The sequence below is a fragment of the Parus major genome, chromosome 7, assembly GCF_001522545.3.
Source record: "Parus major isolate Abel chromosome 7, Parus_major1.1, whole genome shotgun sequence".
NCBI lineage: Eukaryota > Metazoa > Chordata > Aves > Passeriformes > Paridae > Parus > Parus major.
The window spans coordinates 1,057,722-1,081,040 of NC_031776.1; the positions used below are offsets into that span (position 1 = coordinate 1,057,722).

Below are 23,319 nucleotides of genomic sequence, written 5' to 3' on the forward strand. Positions count from 1 at the left end.
TGGGGAGGTTGCCATGGAAATGTAATTAAAGCCTCCCTCTCTGCTCTTAGAGGCTTTGGTCATGCAGGAGGCTGGGCTGCAGCATCTGGGGCTTTTCAGCTCTTGCTGGCTCCAAAGTGAGGTGTCCTCTTGGAATGAGGCTGTTTCAGCAGCAGGACCTCGCCCTGGGAGAGATGTGCCATGGATAAATGTTTGTTGTCTTCAGACAGCGGCAGTTTTTGTGGCTGGGCAGATGCCAGGTCTGTCCTGCCCTGTCCTTTAGTCCCTCTCCTCCAGGGCAGCAGGGATGAGGGCTGGCGGCCTCCCAGGACACAGTGCCATGGAATAATGGGATGGTTTATGCTGGAAAAATCTCCCAGATCATCAAGTCCATCCTTTAACCCTCTCAATCCCGTGGCCACATCCATTAGCTTTTTGGACATTGCAGGGATGGTGGCTCCACCACTGCCCCAAAGCCTGACTGTCCCTCCAGTGAAAAAATACATCCAAGCTGAACCATTTGAGGCCATTTCCCCTTGTCCTATCAGTAGTTTTTCCTGGGAGAAAAGGCCAGGGACATCAGGTGGAGAGAGGCTGGGATGTGCACAGCTATCTCTGCTCCTCATAGCACACTGGCTTTGAGCCCTTCTGTCTGGCACAGAAGGAATCTCTTAACACACAATTGTTTTTTCCTTCCTTTTCACACAGCCTAGCTGAAAGGTCAGGTTTTTGCTGGTTTGTTGTTTTGTTTTTTTTTAATAAACCTCCCAGCGTGGGATGAATCGCTGTTTTATCATTCCATCTCTCACATTCTTCCCCCAAATGGCACAAGATAAGTTGTAACTTATTAAAATCAGACGAACAGACTGAAAAGCCTCACCAGCAGTGAGGGTTTCTTTCCCTGTATAGCAGCCAGTAAATTATGCTCTACACTGCAATGGAGCAGGTTCATTAAATTGTACCACTTTGATGTTATCTCTTGGGCTGAGCTGCGGGGAAGTCTGGGGAAACACGTGACACTTCTGGGGGGAAAACACTTGTTTTGTTCATTAGTATGCATTAAAGCCTGGCTGCCTGGGAGCCAGGCATCACCAAGTCAATAAAGCAGCTCTGATTTCAGGTGAAAAGCAATATCCACCCTAACAAGGCAGCTGTGAGCCACCCTCAAGCTCAGGGTTTTTTTGCAGAGACCTCCAGCAATAACCTTCATGCCCAAGTGCTGCAGCCCAGGGGCAAAAATTCATCCCAGCAGCTGCTGACAGAGCTTTGTGTGACACAAAGTGCTGCAGGTACCGGCCTGGGGAAGCCCTGGAGTGAGGATGCTGTGGTGGGAATAATGTGGTGGCACACCAAGGGGAAGGGACTGAACACCTCCTGAAATGTCAGGCCAAGGCTGAATTGAGAAATGATGTCTTTGAGGCAAAGACTTTGGGGAAAAATGCTGCAAACCCACTCCTTCCCGAGGTGTGGAAAGGAGCTCATCCCTCTGGGGCAGGCAGGCACTAAAGGATCCTGTTTTCATAGGGATGGGAGTGTTTTTAAAAAACCAGCCTACATCCCACTGATACTCATTGCAGTGGAGAAGTCTGATGTCACCTTGAAATAATTGAACTTTTCTCTTGATATCTCAGTTCCAGAGCAGGGTGGGGAGAAAAGCTGGAGCTGGCTGTGATGAGCAGCTCCAGCCTTCCCCCACTCCTGGTCAGAAACAGAGGAGAGTTAATTTTTAATGACATTGTGCAGGTAGACAAGATAATTTAGCTCAAACAGGGAAGATGGTGAGGAGAGGAGCACAGAGGATCAGCATCTTGGGTGAAATTCTCACCTGCCAAAGGTGAGGGGACAGGGGAAGGTGCTGTGAGAGAGAGCAAGGAGACAAATGGGAGAGGTAAATGGGGAAATGAGGAGGCTCTCTGCCACTGCACATCCAGGGTGCAGGGTGAGGATGGGGCTGATATTTCCCTCCTCCCCAAACACTGTGCTCAGCTCCAACGTGTCTCCTTGTGTTCCCAGAAAATGCAGATGTGCCTGTTCTCTGATGGATATCTCTCATCCCTGCAGAACACTGCAGACTGCTTCAATAACAAACATGAAAAAAAGGCAGCTCCATTACCATTCCCCTCTCTCTCTATATAACAATTTGTTTTGCAGCCTGATTGCCAGCAGCAGAGGCAATTTTGCCATCAGCTTTACGGAGTCTCCCTGCTGGAAAAAAAAAAATAAATATATATATATATATATATAAAACAACAGCAAAAAGAACATTGGGAGACTGCACAGTCAAGTGCTCTGATATTAAATTGTGCTGAGGCAGAGATTGCCAGCAGCAGAATTCTGGGAGTTTTACGTGGATCCTCAGCATTTCACAGAAGCAGAGACAGGAAGGTGGTGGCAGCACCCCCAGCACACCCATCCCTCCCCAGGCTCCTGCCCAAGATGGTTTTGTCCTTGCCCTGATTTCTGCAGGGCCATGGAGGTGGCTGCACCTTTTGGGCACAAGCCCTTCACACATCCCATGGAAAATGTGGAAGAAGCACATATCCAGAGCTGGAAAACTGCTGAACCTGGAGAGCAGCAAATGGAGATGATGTGGCAGATCCTCATGGGAGATGGCTGTAATCAGGCTGTACTGGCTTCCCTGGGAAAAGCTGGGATGCAGGCACAGCTCCTCTTACCCTCCAAGTGTGCTATCCCAAAGGAATAGAGCTCAGTTGATCAGACTGTGCTTTTCCTTTGCAAAGCCACCCACAGCTCCTCTGGGGAGAGGTGATGGTGGAGGCTCGTCCCAGATTATCTCCTCCCACCTCACAGCTTCCCCAAACCTCTGGCAAACCCAGCTCTCTATTGCACACAAGAGAGATTAAAAACAAAAAAATATTTTAATTATAATAAAATTAAATAATAATTTTATTTTAAAAATTTAAATTTGTACATTTATTTTATTTAAAATTATCATTTTGTTTTATTATAATAAAAATGTGATAAAAGAAAGGGCTTATAAAATATGGTTTAGGCCCAGCTACTATAGCTAAGACAGCAGTTGGCTTGTAACTTCCCATGTAAAAAAATGGTTAGAATTAAAGCAGTTAGCATAACAAACTATTCTTGTAGAAAATAAACCAGTCTACACCTGCAAAACCAAGAAATCTGTCCCATGAGAATCAGTGAGCAAAATATGTAAACTAAGCAAAAATAGAGAAATTTAATAGATGAGTAAAATTCTACTTACTGACCAATGAACAAAGGCTCAGTGCATTGTCAGCCAGTTAAATCTAACACAGTACCTTCTGATAATCCCATAAAATAAAACCCTATAAAATAAAGATTTGGCTTTTCTGCTTAAGGAAACTGAGCTTGCTTAAATGTAACAGCTCTCCATCTCCAAAGGGTTAAAATCAACAGAACTCAGAGCCCCTTCTGGGGGCTAAAGGGGCTCCAGGAGAGCTGGAGAGGGACTGGGGACAAGGGCTGGAGGGACAGGACACAGGGAATGGCTCCCAGTGCCAGAGGGCAGGGCTGGATGGGAGATTGGGAAGGAATTGTTCCCTGGGAGGCTGGAGAGTGCCCAGAGAAGCTGGGGCTGCCCCTGGGTCCCTGGAAGGGTCCAAGGCCAGGCTGGACATTGGGGCTTGGAGCAGCCTGGGACAGTGGAAGGTGTCCCTGCTCAGATGGAACAAGATGCTTTTGAAGGTCCCTTCTAACCCAAACTATTTTGGGATTCTGTGAGTCTATTTCAGTGCAAAGGCACCAGAGATCCAAGCTTTTGGAAACCTCTGCAGATTCCCAAATCCCAGCTGGGACAGCTGACAAGGTAATTTTTGTTTTAATGCTTTGAAAATGAGGGAATGCAGCCCATGATTTGGCTGGGTGACAGTCATTGGTGCTGGCGAGCAGGTCACAGTAAAAGTGTTTTTAAAGAGAAATGTGATTCTCTGGGTATTTCCCCGTGGGTGTTCCTGCCATTCCCTGTTATTTCCGGATTGCAGATGAGTCACTGCTGGCTCTGGAGGGCTGAGAAAGTTCAGGAGGAAAACCATCAGGTCCTTGGGTCCCTGGTGACCTCTGCAGAAAGTCAGAGCTGGAGTTTTGCACATGGGATGGTGAGCAGAAGGAATTTGTCAAAGACCTGAAAGTGGTCTGAGATGGATGGGAATTAACAGCAGAAAGGCTCAGAGCAGGGGTGGGAAGTGAAGGCAGAGTCAGGAGAAAGGTGGAGTGGTTCCTTCCTGTTAAAAAAGGTGTAAAAAGTGAGGGGTTTTTTGGTTTTCCACAAAAACTTGGAGTGTCTGTCCCTTAATTTTGCTTAGTCTTTAAAAACAGTTGGTGGGTGAAATCTGTGGGGAGAAGCTCCCAGTTTGAAGCTTGGAGTCAGTCCCTCAGGAAATGTGGAGCTGCTCAGGTGGAGCAGCTTTGGGGTTAAGCAGCAGTGCCTGACCCTGTCACCTGAACAGAAGCCAAAGGCAAATTCCAAAAAAGCAAATTTTAAACCCAAGAAGCCCCCAAGATGTGGTTTTCCAAGCACCAGCTTGGGAAGAGGAGAGGCTGATGGGGGCACCTCAGGAAGAAGGAGCTGCCCCAAATCCTGAGGCTGCTGCAGCTCCAGGCCCCAGACCCAGCCAAGCCTTTCCCTTGTTATCCCATAAATCCTGAGCAATCCCAACCTGCCCATGATGTGTCCTCTACCAGCAGGCAGGGAGTCCCCAGGGTCACCAACTCATCTGATGGGTGTCACATCAAATGCTGGGACAGCTCCTGGAGGGTCCCAGGCAGGGCTTTGGTCACAGAAGTTGAGGCAGATCCGTGTCTCCTTCAGAGGCAAGGCAGGGAAAGCAGCAGGGAGTTCAGGACGTCTCTGTATTATTTTTCTTCCCAGCCCAGGCTTGGTGCCAACAGTGCTGCTGGTATAAATAATGGAGCATGATGACAGGGACATTTTTAAAGGAGAACAAATCACCAGACTCCTTTTCCCAGCTTCTTTGCTCCAGTCTAAAGTGATGCTAATGAGGGAGGTCAAGCCGTTTCCATCTCTCCCTGCTGCACAAGCTGGGACATTTATCTCTTTTGACAAAATAAAAAATAATAATAATAATAATAATAAAAGTCAAAACTCCTACAGCAGATTTTTTTTCAGCTTGCATGGCTGGTGTGTCCCTTTCCAGGGAGGAGAACTCTCCCAGGAGCTGGATGATGCCCTGGGGGATGCACCAGTCTTTCCCCACTGCCCTTGCTGCCTGCAGGGATCAGCTGGAATGTTGGATCCCTTGAGGTGCTGCTGGGGACATCCCGTGCTGCAGCAGCACTGGTGACAGGGCCAGCTGTCCCCAGGGAGGGCTTGGAGCTCAGCAGGACATGGAGGGGGGATGCCAGCAGTGTCTTCCTGCAGGGATATCTGCATCCTTCTTGTAAGAGGATGGCTTGGAGTGACAGCACCTTGCCAACCCTGACCTCATGTCCCACACGTCCCCTTTTCCCGTGTGATCCAAGTGGGAAGCACTCCCATTTCCAGAGCAGCAGATGCCAGACCACACACACACCAGACTCTGCTGAGTATTTGGGTAAAACTCGATGTATATTCACATCCCTGAAGTTTGGGAGACAACCCAAATTCCTGGGAGAGTGTTGCCTTTCCTTCCTGCTGTAGCTGGAAGTGGCTCAGAAGTTCCCAGCTTCCCTGGGCTCCCAGCTCCTCCTCTCCAGGCAATCTGGATGTGTCCAAAGGGCTGGGACACAGCTGGGACACAGCCCTCAGGGGAAGATGGTCCCTCCTCCAGACAGACTGGATGTTCTCAGGGAGGATTCCAAAGGAACGAAGCTCAGGCATGAGGAGTTGGCTCCTCTGGGGTGCAGCTCCTCATGGAAGTAGTCGATGAATATTGAAATGTTGAAATGTGGGAAGCTGAAAATGGTTGGAGAAGCAATTCTTGGGAGATCAGAAATCCCAGAATGGTTTGGGTTGAAGGAGACCTGAAAAAACATTTGGTTCCACCCCTTCCATGGGCAGGGACACCTTCCACTATCCCAGGGTGCTTCAAGCCCCAGTGTCCAACCTGGCCTTGGACACTTCCAGGGATCCAGGGGCAGCCTCAGCTGCTCTGGGCACCCTGTGCCAGGGCCTCAGGGATTTCTCTGGCTGTCAGGTGGAGCAGTGCAGGACAGGTGTAAAATGGCTTTTGTCACCCGTGAAAAGCTTCATTAGGAAGAGCAGCCACTTCCAATTATCCGTGCCGAGCTCTGGTAAAATCTTCAGGGTGAAGTGAGAGCCTGGAAATGAGGACTGGCTCCTGTCAGGCACCTCAGCATCGCTCCCCATCACCAAAACCTCTCCTCCATGACCAATAAACCTCTTGCAGGTGGGAGTGGCTCTGGGCAAGCTGATGGAATCCCAGAATGGGTTGGGTTGGGAAGGACCCTGAAGCTCATCCCATTCCACTCCCTGTCCCGAGCAGAGACACCTCCCACTGGAGCAGGCTGTTCCTGGGGTCCAGACCTGCTTACAGCCACGGTTCACACTGGAATATCGCTTTACTTAATGAGAGAGCGGGGATTTTCTTCTGGTCTAACAAAATATATCCCCGTGGACTGGTTTGTGTCCGCTTTCAGTGTGAATTCCTGACCAAACCATCCTGAAAATGCCATCCTCCATCCCTCCTACAGGGCCAGCAACACTGGCAACTTCAAATACCCCCAGACCCTGGCTCAGTTCCTTGAAAATGGTGGAAGATTATTTTCTTACCTCTCAAATCTGCAACTCTACAAGCTCTACAAGGCTCTACAAGCCTAATTTTTTTTTTTTTTTTAAACAAGGAAAGCTAAAATTAACAATTAATCAACCTCCTCCAGGGCTTCAACAGAATAATTTAAAATATCTCAGGAAATGCAGACAGAAATAGTGGTGACACTGTCTGTTTCTCAGAAGACCTGGCTTCTTGCTTTATTCTCACAGATCTCTGGCTGATAACAAACCTCTAAGAAATATTAATCTTTTCAAAGACAGAGACAGAAAAAAAAAGCCTGATACAAGCCTAAATTCCCTGGAGCCTTCCCATTTGGTGAATGGGATCCGTGTGCTTGACACTAATTAATTAATTTCCTCAATTTAAATTGCTTCTTCTGCATCCCCAGTCTACAGGAATACTTAGAGCAGACCTGAATGCATAAGAGGGGAAGCAGAGTTTATTTAAGGTACTCTTTAATAGCAGCATTTCTTTATTTATTTGTTTTTAATTTTTTTTTTTTGCCTTTGTGGGGTTTTTTTTCCTGTTTTGTCTCCCAGATTGGGTCTGGTGTCCAGGGATGCAGCAGCTTGGGAAATAGTTCAGCTATTTTTGACCCACCTGGAGTTGGGGATGTGCTGGGAACGAGTCTGCAGCTGCAGGAGGAGCAGCAGCCTGGGACACAGAGGTGCTGCTGCCTCTGCTGAACCACGCTGGGGTGATGGGAGCCACGCAGGAATCACACAATTCCAGCCCGGCTGAGGTGGGAAAGGACATTAAAATCCATCCACTTCATGGGCTGGGACACCTTCCACTGTCACAAGTTGCTCCAAGCCCTGTCCAACCTGACCTTGGACAAGTCCAGGGATCCAGGGTCAGCCAATGCCCCATCATTCCGATATTTATAGTGATTTTTAAGGGGATCTGATCCAGGATTGACCCCTAAAATGAGGCAGAAAAGCGCTAGGAGGTCGGGAGCTTTGAGGCTGGCCGTGCCCAGCGAGCCGGGGCTGCCACCAGCCGGGCGGGGACAGCGGGGACACCGCGGGCTCGGCTCCATCCAGCGATCCAAGGCTTCCCTCTAGCGCCACGACAGCCAAAGAGCAGGAGTCCCGCCGAGCAGGAATTCCAGCAGCCGTCGGGAATCCTGTGCTTGCACCCGGCATTGGATTGGTTTGGGATTGTCACCCTTTAAAACATTTAAAACCCGGGTTCTGTAGGTGGAACCCCGCGTTCCCCCGCTTGTGCTCCCACAGCACCCATGGGGCGGAACGGGATGGGCTTTAAGGAGATTTCCAACCCATTCTGATTCCATTAAATTCCTGATTTGCACCCCGGTTGTGGCAGCGTAGGGTGAGCAAGAAAAAACCCCACCAAACTCCCCATGGGTCAGCTCACACCGCTCCGTGTCATTTATTTGATTTATTCTGCACACCAGCTTTTTACTGAGTGAAAATGGGAATAAAGGCATCCATTAAATGGGGACAATGTGGAAACACACTGGGTCCCAAGCGAAAAAACCTCGGATCAGGCTCAGATTCTGAGGGGAAGAGAAGGGCAGGTGCTTTGCCGGACTTCAGAGCTGCCAGGGGCTCCTTTGGGTCTCCGAAATCCCAGAGCAAGGTTTGTCCCTGCGCCATCACCAGGTGGCCCTAGAAAACAGCTTTAGCCTGTCTTGCCGAGCCTCCCGAGGCTGATTAAACTCCACTGCTTTTGGGGTTTTTTTTTGCCTTAAGGGAGGTAAATGTCATCTGCATCTGCCAAGACCTCGGAGGGCAAATTTCAGCCCTGACCCTCTGGGGCTGGTTTGGACTCGGCTTGCAGGGGGAGGTTTCTGCACCACGGGGAATTTGTTTGGTATCAAAGTCCCTTTGGTGGTGATTTGTGGCCACGGGTGACGCCCCTGGGAGGTGTGACTGTCACAGGGGTGGCCAGCACTGCTGCCTGCCTGGCACTTGGGGAACATCCCAAGGGAGAATTCATTCCAGGGAGACACGGATTGCAAGGAGAGGGACTGGTTTTCAAACCATTCCCTGGCCAGGGAACACAAGCACGGCCTGTCCCCTCCTCCTTGGGAATATCCCATGGGAGAAACACCCCGCAGCTGTGCCCTTGGAGGAGTTTGCCCCCGGGTGGTGAAGTGCGGGATGCTTTAAAGAAATTCCTGCCCCAGCCCTTAATGCACTTGTCCAGCCAGCCAGAGAAACCTCTGACAACACAAAAGGCCAAAAGAGGGCAGCTTGTAGCTCAGGTTCTTTCCCCTGCCCAGCAGGCAGGGATGTGCAGCCGGGAACAGGGACACCTTCCACTATCCCATCTGAACAATTCATCATTGGAACAATTCCAGGGATCCAGGGGCAGCCACAGCTTCTCTGGGTACCCTGTGGCAAGGTTTCCCAAACTTCACATGGAGGAATTCCTTCCCAATATCTCATCTATCCCTGCCCTGTGGCACTGGGAAGCCATTGGCCCTTACCCTGTCACTCCAGGACTTTCTCACAAACCCAAAGTCCATCTCCAGCTTTCTTGGAGCCTCTTCAGGCACTGGGATGTACTGGGACAAGGTTTGGCCAATATTTGATGCTGCAGTCACAGCTCTGCTTCTCTGAGGAAAGCAAGGATCAGGCAGCCCTTCCCTCCCACCTGGCTGAGCCGGGATACCAGATCCCCTCTGCCTGCAGGGGGATAACCCTTCCCCTCCCCAGCTGGGTAAATAACTGCTCTGAAAGCTTGAAATTGAGCTGTCCCACCCCCGGGACACTGCCCACAGCACCCTGGGGACAGCAGGGATTCTCCCTGTCCCCAGCCAGCCCTGGACAAGCCTCATCCTTCCTCCTTTAAGGCTTTCTTTTTCCTCGAGCTGTTGTTGCAGAAGGAATTTGGGGATTCCTTGCATTGGTCAGATGTGGATTAGAAGCTGAATTAGTCTCTTTGGTCTTGGTGCATTTTTCCCCCTAAATCAGACCCCAGCTGAGCAAAGTAGCTGCAAACAACCCTGCTGAACCTGGCGAAGAGCAGGATTTCACCCCTCTGCTCCCCCCATAGAGCAGCTCCTTTAAGGCAGAAAAAATAAAATCCAACCCATCAGCCAAGAAATAATAAAAAAGGGCAGGCAGCAAATAAAGTGCTCTGACATTTTGGGGGGCTAAGCAGAAATTTGTGGTGCAAATCACCTGAGGAGGCAATTTGAGATGCTGGTGAGCCCCGGGTGATTCATGAGCCCTAAATCTCCACCAGCCTTGTGCTTTCCCTCTCTCCGCAGTGCTTGCAGCTTGGAAGGAAGATTTACTGCCCTGGGAATGGGTGCTGGGAAAATGAGGGTTTTTCTAAGTCTCCTCTGCTTATCACTGGCAGCAGGGCTAATCCACTTTCCTTCTTTTTTTTATTTATTTTTTTATTCTTTTTTTTGGCTTGGGACAGAGTGTCACAGAAAAATTATAGGGTGAAATCTGCGTGGCTGACTCCTTCCCCAGGCAAGACTGCTTCGGTCAGGAATTTTGCCACGGTAGGAAGGAGCAATTATTATCCAGAATTGTTCGGGGCAGGAATGAAGGCGGGGCCAGGATGGATGAGACTTGGAGCAACCTGGAACAGCGGGAGGTGCCTCTGCCCGTGGCAGGGGGGTGGAACGAGATGGTTTTAAGTATGGTTTGGGTTGGAAGAGACCTGAAAAAACATCTTGATCCACATGGAACACCTTCCACTATCCCAGGCTGCTCCAATGTCCAACCTGGCCTTGGACACTTCCAGGGAATCAGGGACTCCCCATCCTCACAGGGAAGGATTTCAACCTGTCATGGTTGAACTCAATGATCTTAGAAATCTTTTTCAGCCTAAAAGACTCTGTGATTCCTTGGCACCCTTCTGAGGGCAGCAGGGATTTGGGGAGTGTGGAGTCCCAGATGCAGCAGATAAACCCAAAAATCTGCCGACACCTCAACCCCTGCAACGCTCGTAGGAGGAAATCCTGCTGTCCTCGCTCTCCACACCACAGGATTTTGTTCAAGGAGCTGGTTAGGACATCCAAACCTGAGCACAGGTGTTTAGGGGAGAACCAGAACTGTGGTTTGGCTGGACCTGGAGCGTGAGGCAGCTCCGTGTCCTCTCCCAGGGCCCTCAGCAGCAGCGGCAGTGCCAAATCGACTCCCGATATCTCTGCAAATCCCAGGAGCTCTGTCCCTGCCTGCTCCAGTCACACACACAGTTTGTTCCTCCTGCCCAATTTCATGGCTTGGTGAAGGGAAAAGGGACGGGCAGAGTTGGGGCTGCAGTGAAAGGAAAGCACAAGAAAAGAGATTTCTGGTGAAAATCACAGCCATGGGTTAACTGCGAGGCTGTGCTTTGTTTGCAGAGGACATTTCCAGGCTGATTTCACACCTCTTTATCCAGCAAAAATCAGAGAGTCACGGCATTCTGCCCCAGGATGCTGAGAAGGATAAAAGCTTGTAAAGCTTCACCATGGGTGTGAATTCATGAAATTAAAAAAAAAAAAAAAATAAAAAAATTTAAAAAATTTCTAATACATGCTTGTCCTGGTCCTGCACTCCCCCAGCTGCCTCCACTCCTGGCTGCTGGACTGCCTGGCTTTTGGGCTGCCTTGGAAAGGCATTTTTGACACCAATTCGTTCGGAGGAAGAGTTCATTCCCCCAAGGTGTGCGGCTGTTTTGGTGTTTCCTGGGGCTGAAGCTGTAAAAGTCAGCTCCGTGCTGCTCCTTGGAGGACTTTGCTTGGCCTGAGGAGGCATCTGAGGTCACGAAAAGGAGCTGAGCTGCTGCTGTGCTGCAGATGAACGGATTATTTCCCACTCCTGCATTAGGAGCTCTGTGGATTTTATCCACGCTGCTTTTATCATCCCTCCAGCCCTTTCTCCACACATCCTTCCATCCTCCATCCACCCAAGAGCACCTGGAGACGCCTCTGAGCCACCAGACCTTGGTGTTTATCCCAGGAGCTCTGGGAAGGAGCGGGTGGGGATGGAGGGGAGCTCCCAGAGCAGGGTTGAAGGCTGCAGGGTGAGACAAAGCACAGGAAAACACCCGCGGGAGGCTGTCTCCAGAAACCACTGCAGAAACTTGTGCAGAGGTGTGAAAGGAGCGCTCAGAGGGATCACCTGGGGTTAAATGTGTCCGTCAGTCTCTCCTCGTTCCCCTGCTCTCCCCCATTAACCCTTTCAGGGAGATGCCGGGCTGAGTCCCCCAGCCCTGCGGAATCCAACACCGCCTTTCCCAGCAGGAGAGAGTCCCGTTAAATCCGCCATGCCCTTTTCCCTCGGAGTGAATATTCCATGGGAATCCCAGGCTCCTCAGCCCTTAAATGATCCCCACAGCACCTGGTCTCGTTACCCAGCCAGTGGGAAATCCTTGGAAAGGGAAGAAAGAGAGGATGCTGACCACGACAAAACCTCCCCAAGGTCTTCCCCCCTCCATCAGGGCTCGAAATCCGGGATGGGAGTTCCCTACACGGTATTTCCCACTGCTGCCTCTCCCAGCTCGCTCTGCCCCGGGAACGCAGCTCCTTGGACAGAGCTGATCCCTGAAACGCTGGGAGAAGAGGGGAGGAGCCCCCCAGAGCAGCTGGAGACCCCGATCCCCTGCCTTCTCCTCCTCCAGAAGCGCCGCAGCTCAAGCGCAGTTCCCGCATCCCAGGCATTAGATGCCATTAATTATCCCCAGGAATGGGGACAGCACTAATTACAGCCCCGGCCTGTTCGCTTTGTTTGGGCTGGTGTCTGCCTTGAAAAGACAGCAGCAGATCGGGACAAGTGATGCCACAAAGAGGGAAGGAGCAGGGGAGGGAGAGAGGATCCTGCGTGCTCCAAGAGTTGGGATGCTCCCTGCAAACCGATTTTCCCCCCTCTCCGGCTCACGAGAAAGCTCCGGCAGAAGCTGCTGCTCCCAGGTTTCGCTTTGCCCGGGTGATGAAGGGCTAATTGGATGCAGATTAAAAATCACTATTAGGGATAATCCCTGCGCGGCCGTGGAAGCGCGGGGAGCATCCCTCCCTCAGCTCCGGGACTCAGGGGCCCTTTATAGTTCCCTCACCCCCGGAAAAAAAAAAATAAATAAAAATTAAAAGAAAGATAGTTGGAAGCTCAGGATGAGCTGGGGGAAGGGAGATGGGATGGGGGAAATCTGGGAAGAAATAATTGCCGTGTCTGAAAACAGTTACTATGGCAGCGACAGCCTTGGCGCGCCTGAGCGAAATGTTGGGAACCAGCAGCGGTCCCTTTGTCACATCCTCAGCCGCACATTTAGATGCTAATGCTGCCTTTAACCTTGGCTGCTTAACCTTGATAGAAGGGGAAGGGCGGCCATGGGGGAGAAAAAGCAGCTAGAGGCGGGGTGCTTTATGGAAAAGATGGGTTTCCTCTCCCTAAATTCGCCACCAAATGGACTTGGCAGACTCCTCTCAGCTGCGATTAACGCTGTCATTTCTGCGTTTAATATTCCGCCGAGGTTTCACCAGCTTATTTTATGGATAGCTGGCATTAGCCGCAGCATAATTCACAGCAGAGAAGCTCCCGTTTATGTCCATCCCCTCGGGATTGTCTCATCTGAGGCCGGTTTGGAGAACATCCCCAGGTTTGATCAGCCTGGCTATCTAATCTCGCCTTTATTTAGAACCGGCGTGGAAACAAAGGAGGGAAAACTCCCCGTTAGACTTTGGATGGTGGGGAAAGGAATTTTGGTGGCCTGTGTGGTTTTTCTTGAGGCTCCAAGCCGTCTCCAGCAGTGGGATAAGGGAAGAGGGAGGGAGAGAGGGAGGGAAGAAGAATTCCCTGGGGAGCGCTGCCTGGCTGAAACAGCATCTCCTGCACTCCCAGCCCCGAGCTCGGGCTCACAGCCCGAAGGGAAATCGCTAAATCCCAGCCCTATAGCACACAGATCAGCCACTAATTCTGGGAGCAGCCCGGGATGGCCTCGCTTTGGGATTATCCTTCACAGCAGCCTTTAAGGAAGCTTTTGCTGGAGCGATTCAGGCAGAAGAGATGAGAGCGGTGCCGGATCCGCCACTCACAGACGTGACCCTGTTCTTCTCTTTCTGGCTTATTTTAAAATATTCTTCTTTAATGCTCCGGCTCCTGGAGTCAGGTGATCACTTACAGCTTTCTCCACGTGCTCTCGGAACCTCATTTCTTCAGCGTGGTGGCAGAGTGAAGCCTGAGCTCAAAGATCACTCTGGGACAGCCCTGCTGCACAAAATATTTCCATTTTCCAGCCCATCCAGTGCCTGTGGCTCGATTTTGGATTGGCAATGCCGCCTCACTCGTGCCAAGGAGGGTTTCTCCCACCTGCATGATGCCGGGCACAGAGTTCCCTGCTTTATTTCCCGGCTGTCACCACATGGTGATTGCCACAAAACCGTGCCCAGTGTCACCTCTGAGGGCCGCAAAAGCAAGCTGCCCGCATTTTTAATGATGGCATGTGCTAATAGATAGCCTTAACTCCACACAAAGCATCCACACAAAGCATCCTCGGGAGGAAATACGAACGTGAGGAATGATCCCACTCCAGCCTGACAAATCCACACTACACACTGAGGGGTGAAAGCATCTTAAATTAAAAGCAGTATCTGTCTTCTGCAGTGCACTCCTTTCTCTGGGGCTTTCTGGCTAAGCTGTTGCATAAAGGCGATATTTTACAATACAAAAGACTGCAAAATATGTACATATTTAAATTTCTTTTTTATTTAATATAATTAATTTAATAAAAATTAATAAATTTAATTTATATATAGAAATATATAAATAATCTATTATATCTAAATATATTAAATTCTATTATATATTATATATTACACATTATATATTATATATTATATATGTTATATATTATATATTATATATTATATATTATATATTATATATTATATGTTATATGTTATATGTTATATGTTATATGTTATATGTTATATGTTATATATTATATATTTATAGATATAAATATATCTATAAATATATAAAGGATAAGTATATTAAATATATTTCTATACTATAAATATATAAAGGATATATATATTAAACATATTTATATATTTATATTTTATATATAAAAATATATAATTATAAATAATATAAAAATAAATATATATTTTTATATATAATTATATATATATATTTATATTTATAAATATATGTAAAATTGCTGTAAAAGAGGCAATGGGTAACACTGTAGCAAAACCAGCCTGCTGCTGCTTTTTGGCTCGGGAGCAAGAGCAGAGATAAAAGTAACAGCTCTGGCTCAGGTTTTTCCCAGAAAAGCTGTGGCTGCCTGCAAGTGTTTAAGGTCAGGTTGGACGGGGCTGGAAGAGCCTGGGGTAGTGGAAGGTGTCCCTGCCCGTGGCAGGGGGATGGAATTGGTTCTTTAGTTGGAAGTGGATCTTTAAGGTCCCTTCTGTGAATAACTGGGACAGAAGTTCCATGGCTCAGCAATCCGGCCGTGGAGACCTCAGGAGCTTTAACAGGGGTTGAGGGCACTCCCAAAGAAACCCAAAAACTTTACAAAATATGAGACCCAAAAAGGCATTAACAGCGGTGATCAACATTCGTGCCAGCCCTGCCCTGGATCCAGCACAGGTGAGGTTTTCCCCTCGTGGCATCTCTCTGCTTTGGGATGCTGTGCCAGCTGCAGGGGACACAGATGTTCTGCTGCTTTCCAGTTCCAACCATCTCTGGTGCCAGGTGTCCCTCAAGAGCTGTGCCTGAACAGCTTCTGCTGCGGTGGAAAGTCCCTCCTGGTGCCTCAAATGCAATGAATAATCCCAGAAACCCACAATGGTTTGGGTTGGAAGGGACCTGAAAAAAAATCTGTCTCCACGCTCTGCCACGGGCAGGGACACCTTCCATCATCCCAGGCTGCCCAAGCCCCGTCCAGCCTGGCCTTGGGACACTTCCAGGGATCCAGGAGCAGCCACAGCTTGGCTTGGTTACTGTTTTTAAGGGTTTTTTTTCCTGCCTGCTGCGGTCGGTCACAAACACAGGGATAACCAAGCTTCCAGCAGAAGGGGATGGCGCTCCCGGGAGCTCCCGAGGAGCAGGACCGCAGCCAGGGCCAGGTGAAGCTCGGCCAGGGGCGGTGCAGGCAGGGCTGATCCGGGCAGGACTCGGGGCGGAGCGGGAGGAAGGCGGCGGCGCGGCCCCTCCTCCTCCTCTTCTTCTCCTCCTCTTTCTCTTCCTCCTCCTCCCTTCCCTCCTCCTCCTCCTCCTCCTCCTCCTCCTGCCGGGCGGGGCGGGGGTCGGCAGTCCCGGCGCGCTGCCGCCGCGTGGAGCCGCGCTGCGTGTTCCCGATCCCGGCTCCCTGTTCCTGGATCCCTGTTCCTGGATCCCTGATCCCGGCTCTCTGATCCCTGATCCCGGCTCTCTGATCCCGGATCCGTGATCCCGGCTCTCTGTTCCCGGCTCCCTCCGCCGCCCCGAGCCGTGTCCCCGCTGCGGGCCGGCGGCGCGGGGATGGGCGCGGGGCTGTGAGCGCGGCCGTGAGCCGTGGCCATGGGGAACATCTCCTCCAACATCTCCGCCTTCCAGTCCCTGCACATCGTCATGCTGGGCCTGGATTCGGCGGGCAAGACCACGGTGCTCTACCGCCTCAAGTTCAACGAGTTCGTCAACACCGTGCCCACCATCGGCTTCAACACGGAGAAGATCCGGCTCAGCAACGGGACTGCCAAGGGCATCAGCTGCCACTTCTGGGACGTGGGCGGCCAGGAGAAGCTGCGCCCGCTCTGGAAGTCCTACAGCCGCTGCACCGATGGCATCATCTACGTGGTGGACTCAGTGGACGTGGACCGGCTGGAGGAAGCCAAAACGGAGCTGCACAAGGTGACCAAGTTCGCGGAAAACCAGGGCACCCCGCTGCTGGTCATCGCCAACAAGCAGGACCTGCCCAAATCGCTGCCGGTGGCCGAGATCGAGAAGCAGCTGGCCCTCCACGAGCTGACCCCTTCCACCACCTACCACATCCAGCCCGCCTGCGCCATCATCGGCGAGGGGCTGACGGAGGGCATGGACAAGCTCTACGAGATGATCCTCAAGCGCAGGAAGTCCCTCAAGCAGAAGAAGAAGCGGTAGAAGCCCAGCCGAGGCGGGGAGGGATGGGGGAGCAGACAAAGGAACCGAGGGGGAGACAGAACCAAAGCGATTCTTTTGGGTTTAATTGTTCTTTTTTATTTTCTTTTTTTTTTTTTTTTCCTCTTATTTTTTTCCCCCTTCCCCAAAGGACAGACAATAGTGGTGATAACAAAGCGGCTCCCGCCAGCCGAGCCCAGATCTCGGAGCTCCCCTCTCCCACCGCCCCGTGCTCCTGAGGGTCTGATCCGGACTCCTTTGGGCTGGAAACATGGAAAAACGGGATGAATCCCCCCTCTCCATCCTCCGGGACCACCGAGCCTTTGTGTGCCGGGGAACCAACAGGGCAGGACCCTGTTGAAGTGCGTTCGAGTGGAGCCCAGCGTGCTTTTGGATCTTTAACGTGGGCATTTTGGGGCGGGGGGCGTCGTTGCCGGCTCCCCACATGCATTTTGGGGCGGGGGGTGCGGATTCATCGTGGCTCGGCAAGGTCAGCGGGGAGGGGGCTTGCAGCCCTTATCCCTGCATCCCCGCATCCCTGGATTCCTCCCCCGCGGGTGGCGGTGGGAAGAGGTGTTGAAAGCTTGGAGGGGGGGTTTGGACCTGCAGAAAATGTCTTGGAGGGGTGGGTGTGATGGGTAAGGGGACATCCACACCCACCCTGGCCCGTGTTTTAGGGTGCAGAGCAAGGACGGGCAGCCTTTGGGGTTGGGGGGGGGGGGGGGGAGGATGCGACACTGGGGTGCTGAGCAGCTGCTGAATGGGGCAGAGCTTTAAGCTCTTGGCTCAAAAAACGGGGGAAAGAAGGAAAAAAAATACCCAAGGGTTTAGGGTGAACGCTGCTGGAAGCATTGGGGGTGGGTTGTGAGGCACCCCCATTTCTCAAAGGCTCGGTGGTGTCACCTTGTGCACCAAAGCCCCCCGCAGATGTGCACGGTCCCCTGGTGCTCCCAGGTGCGGCTTTGGAGGTGATCCAAACTAGGGGTTACTTGGTAAAACCCCCACAAAAAAAAAAAAGGCAGAGTTTGGGGTTCTGGCCACTGTGCTGCTCTGCAGTGGGGCAGGAGGCCAAGTCGAGGGAGGAGGGAGCGGTGGGTCATGGCAGGGCAGGATGGATGGATGGACAAACAGAGGTGGCCAGAGCCTGCAGAAAAAATCTCTGCTGGAAAGGGAAAATGCCAGGGGGTGAAGAGGCATGGGGGAATTTGTGGTAGGTTTTTAATAAAGATTCAAAGCCAATTAAAAGCCCCTCGCTTTCCCCTGTAGCCACATGGGCAAGCTCTGCCTGCAGAGCAGTCTGAGCGCCCGGGCAGGGTCGGGCCTGGCCGCCTCCTCCTCCTGCAGGTGAACATTTTGGTACCTGCATGGAGCTGGCCACCAAAATCCACTTGCTGTCTGTGTTTCAGCTGGATCTGGCTCTCCAGGGTCCTGGCTTCCCACAGAGCTGGAGCAGGCAGCCCTCAGGGGACAAATATCCTGAATTTGGAGGCAGGCGGGAATTTCTGGTGATTTTGCACCAGATTTCCCATTTGCAAACCCCTTCCCAGAGCAGCCAAGGGGGAAGCACCAAGCAGCCAGAAGCAAAATGCCCTTCGGGTTTTGGGGAGTTGATCCTCCCCTTGCAGCGACCAGCACCTTCCAAACAGCATTTTTTGGGGGCGGGTTTGTTAGGGAACAAATGTTGCAGCCGAGTTGTTTCTTCTCCTCTTGCGGGGTTTCAGTTCCCGGCGCGAGTCCCGACTTGTGTGGGCTGGTCCCATCCGTTCAGGTGGTTCTCTTCCCGCTTCCTCGGGTTTCCCTGCTTTGTCTTCACCTCCAACACTTTGGTACTTGCTGTCGAGAGAGAGAAAAGAATTATTTATTTTTGATGCCACAGAAGCCACATGTATTAACCCTTTTCTGGGAGAGCGACCCGTTTGAAATGTAAAAGCTGTGTTGACCCCAGCAGCTCCAGAGGGATCAGGTTTTAGGAATGACACGTGCAGGATGTTACTGGGGGGTTGTTTTTTTTTTTAACCTCTTGGCTGGTCTGGGTTTAGCAAATGCCAGCATTGGAAAAGGCTCTTTTTGCAGAGCTGGGTCCTTCCTGGGAGCTTCCAGCTGAGCATCCCCTTGGAGAGATGCTGGAAGGTTCGGCTGGGCCGGGTGGGATGCTGTGCCCGTGCCTTTGCCAGCCACTCTGCTTTCTGCAATAATTAAAAAGACTTTTCCAACGAGTAGCTCCTGGCTTCCGTGGTGTTTCCGTTCTGCCACCACCCGGTTTTACCCCATACCCCGTGTGCCGACGAGCATCGCCCTCGGTGGGCTGCAAGAAGAGGGCCCTCAGCAGAGCAGCTCCCAAAGGGAGCTGTCTGGGCTCTTTGCAAGGTTGTGCATCTTCTCAGATTAGAGAATTACAATGACCTGGGTTATTTTGGCAGGTCTCGTTCCCCCAGGTCCATTTGCTGTGTTCCCATCGCGATGTCCCGCTGCCCGTGTCCTGCCCTCGCCTTTGTCCGTCACTCTCTGTTCCTCCCGTCTTTTTTTTTTTTCTTTTTCTGGTTTGTTTTTTTTTTAAAGATGCAGACATAATGCTGTGAACTGAAATAAATTATTTATACAATGAAAGGGCCTGATAAAAAAAAACAAAAACAAAAAAACAACCAAAATTCAGTGTTCTGCTCATTTCTCAGTATCAGTGCTGCGTTTTGCGTGGATTGAGGGAGGTTCCTGCTGCCTCTCCAAGGAGAGAGGACAAGGGGACAGAGAAGTGACCTGCTGAGGATCCAGTGTCATGGGTCTGTCACGTGGCAGCCTGCTAGGACATGGGGGACATCCATAATTTCCTGGTTAATGAAATCTGAGCTCTTTTGCAGGTCACTTAATGTCTCTGCATCTCTGCAGCTGTCTTGGGAGAAAGGAGGATACATTTGGTGGGGGGGAGGATTTTGTTCCACCACCTCCTCTGATTTTAAATCCATGTTAGGGGAGCGATCACACAGAGAGAAAGTTTCCATTTTTGCTCAGCATGGCTTTTTTTAAACGGGTGGCCTCGGGCAAGTGGTGTCGGTGGCAGAGAGCCAGGTCTGCAGGGGTTAAAACACCACTTGGGAGCAGGATGCTGCAGACAGAGCTCGAGGCTGCCTCTGCTCCTGGGTGGCTGCTGACACAGGAAACCCAGGGTGACATTTTGGAGGGGAGTGGTGGAGCTGGGTGGCAAATTACTTTTTCTTTCTTTCTTTTTTTTTTTTTTTGTTTTGTTTTTTTTTTGTTTTGTTTTGTTTTGTTTTGTTTTGTTGGGTTTTTTTGTTTATTTTTTTTTTTGGTAAGTGCTGATGAGGCAGCCGGAGGGGAAATGACGATCCTGGCTTGTGAAAGTGAGATTTAGAAGGGTTTATGGTGATCTCACCCTGCCCGAGTGGAGTGTGCAGTGCCTGGGTGAGGGGATGTGGTGTCTGCTCTGCAGGATCAGGGATGGGGGCTCTGAGGGGTGACAGGACCCCAGGGAATAGCTGGAGCTGTGTCAGGGCAGGCTCAGGCTGGATTTAGGGAAAGGTTCTTCCCCCAGAGGTGCTGGCACTGCCCAGGCTCCCCAGGGAATGGGCACAGCCTGAGGCTGTCAGAGCTCCAGGAGAGCTTGGACAGGGATGCCCAGGGTGGGATTGTTGGGGTGTCTGGGCAGGGCCAGGGGTTGGACTTTGTAGACCTCTTCCAACTCAGGACATTCCATGATTCTTTGAACCTAAAGGCTTATCCAGCACTGCAGCTGCTGAGCTGCTGTTGAGGCTCAGAAATCCCTTGGAGCTGGGCTGGACCGTGGCATTCCAGCGCTGAGTTATGGATTGCTCAGCTGCCCCCTGACCCTGTGGAGAGCTTGTGGAAGGTGCAGCTCCCCACAGCCCCTTCCTCACACAGAGCATGGGCTCCTGTCCCTCTGCCACACGGTTCAGCACTCCTGAAGATGCTCCTGGCCATCCTCTGGCCCCATTTTCTGTGGGACACCATGTGCTCCTCCTGGTTTTACGGATCTGAAAGCCCAGCAGTGGATGCTGCAGTGCCCGCACCTTCCTGAACTTGAAGGGACTTGTTCTCACCGATCTCACCTGGCAGAAGCTGATTTTTGGGGATTTTCCAGCCAGCCTGGAGGTGTGGGTGCTGACACTGTGTCCCTGGGCTCATCTCTGTGCCAGGGGAGCTGGACTTCAGTCCCCTGGGGACCTCATGGAGCTGGGGACAGCTCTCCTCCTGGCTTGAAGGGGGAACCACCCCTTTCCCTGCGATGGGGGAAGAGAAGCAGCTGCCAGGCTTTGGGCTGTGGCTTTTGAGAGGCTGTGACCGGCTGTGAGTGACCCTGGCTGGCTCTGCCCCGTCCCACAGAGCCGTCCTGGGGGCCGAGCTGGGATTTCTCCCAGGCTTTGCGGGAAGGCCAGGAGGGGCTGTGCCGGCAGAGCTCCTTGTGCTTCCAGCGGCAAGGACGGAAAATCCTCCTCGGAGCAGCCTGTCCTGCTGGCCGAAGAGTGCTTCTGTCAGCAGGGGGGAGGCGGTGTTTGGGCCATGTTGTCATGAAAACACGGCACAAGGGGCTGCTGACCTTGCGGCGCCCCGAGGCAGCGCATGATGGATGGGGCTGAGCCACCTCCCCGGGCGGGCAGAGCGAACACCAGGGACGGTGCCGCTGGCTTTGGGGTGGTGGCGATGATTGGGGTGGCACACAGAGCAGTGCCCAAGGATGCTGCCCAGGGAGCAGCTGGGTTGTGTGCTGCACCAGCTGAGAAGGACCTGGAACTTTCCAAGAGGACGGATCAGCGGGAGATGGGGGTCAGGACAGGAATAAGCAGAGATGAGCCACCAGTGTTGCTCCCCTGCTGGTGCAAGGCCACCAAGGAGAGCTGCTGGGCGATCTCCGAGCGTTCCTGTGGACAAGGGAGCCTCTCCAGCCTGGAGTATCCCTCTTTTCCATGCATGCAGCTTCCTGATATCTCCTCTGCCCCGGGAGCCCCTGTGCTGCAGGTTCTGCCTTGGCTCATGCTGTATCAGCCACACAGGTCCTTCTGCCTCTCTTCCCTGGCTTTGCCTCGTTAAGCTAAATCCCTCTGCTTTATTTCAAATGGGATTTGCTTCCCCAAGCAAGGATCTTTAAAAGGATCATCCTGGTTAATGCAATCCGGAGGGCGCTGGATCCTTGGAGCGTGGTGTAGTGCACTGGCAGCTATTGCACAGCACCAGGTGCTTCTGGCCAAATTTTGGAGTGGGCTGAGGATGGGCAGCACTTTAAAACAGGCACCACCAGAAGTAAAAATAAAATTTAAAAAAAACCCCACAGTGATTCAAATGTTGTTTGCTTTGTTTCAAGCAGCTCCATCCTGGAGCTTCTTCCATGGGAATTACCCCCAAATCACCAGAACTTTTTGTCTGAGCAGCAAAAGGCTGCTGCTGTGAGTTACTTTAAGCATTTTGCACACACACCATGCAAAATAAAAAAGCCTCGTGCTGGCCTGGCAGAGCAAAATTGAGACATTTCAGCACGAGGATGTTTGAATATGGGGAGCTCAGCCTGGGAATATTTGCTCTAATAAACCATTCTGTTTATTTCAGCTTAGCCTGTGTTTGCTTCCCTCAGACACTCGTGTGAGATTTCAGGGAGGAAAGCTCACAAAGCCCATCAAACTTTCCAGCAACGACATTAAAACACTGCTGGAAGGTGAGTTATGGAGCCTGGACACCCCCTGGGGGAGCAGAAGGAATCCCACGTGTCCCATGACCCCCTGTCCTCCCTCCCTGACAGCCCTGACTGATGGCATCCCACAGCTTCCCAAAACCCTGGAAGCACAACGGGAATTTGTGAGAAGGGCAGAGAGCTCTTCATCAGCCCACAGATTAGATTCTTCTCATTTACTATCAGCCATCCTTATTTATTGCTGTGAATGATAAAATAGATAGGAATTTGAATGATGATTAATATTATTAATAATATTAACAATATTATGATACATGCATTTATTAATAAATAGTGATAAAACCAATAAATAAATAACAAAAGGGTGGTGAGGCACAGGGTACCCAGAGAAGTTGTGGCTGCCCCATCCCTGGAATTGTTCCAGGCCAGGTTGGATGGGGCTTGGAGCAGCCTGGGATAGTGGAAGGTGTCCCTGCCATGGCAGGGGGGGTGGAATGGGATGGTCTTTAAGACCTTTTCCAACCCAAATCATTCTGAGATTCTGGGATTATTTTTATTGCTCAGCCTAAATTTTGTAGCTGGGGTGAGCTTCTCTCAGCTGACAAAGGTTTTCATGACCCTGTGGTGCTGGAGCATTCCCAGAAGATGGGAACTGGGGAAACAGGCAGTCCCAAAGCTCCTGATCCCACCTGGCATTGCTTTCAAGTATTTTGTTGCCAGGAAGAGAGCAGGACACAAAGCTGGGTCTAAATGCAGGTTTATTAGACTCCCACCTAACCTTGGTCACATCACTCAACTTGCCCCAGACTTCTTTTCCACAAGGATAAAATGAAATTTCCAGCCTTTTTCCTACTCCCTAGGCTTCAGAAAGAAAATGTATAAGGAGCAGGTATAATTCTCAGATCCC

The 23,319-nt window shown here is 51.2% G+C and overlaps 2 protein-coding genes across 2 annotated transcripts in view; one reads left to right on the forward strand and one right to left on the reverse strand.

Annotated features, from left to right (window-relative positions):
• Nucleotides 1–23,319, reverse strand: part of TRPM8 (transient receptor potential cation channel subfamily M member 8) — a 688,444-nt gene that overhangs the window by 433,294 nt on the left and 231,831 nt on the right. The gene's annotated exons all lie outside the window — the stretch shown is intronic.
• Nucleotides 15,899–19,169, forward strand: ARL4C (ADP ribosylation factor like GTPase 4C). The gene is made up of 2 exons (XM_015634096.3): nt 15,899–16,755; nt 16,908–19,169. The coding sequence occupies exons 1-2, from the start codon at nt 16,181–16,183 to the stop codon at nt 16,993–16,995; spliced, it is 663 nt and encodes a 220-aa protein (XP_015489582.1). The 5' UTR covers nt 15,899–16,180; the 3' UTR covers nt 16,996–19,169.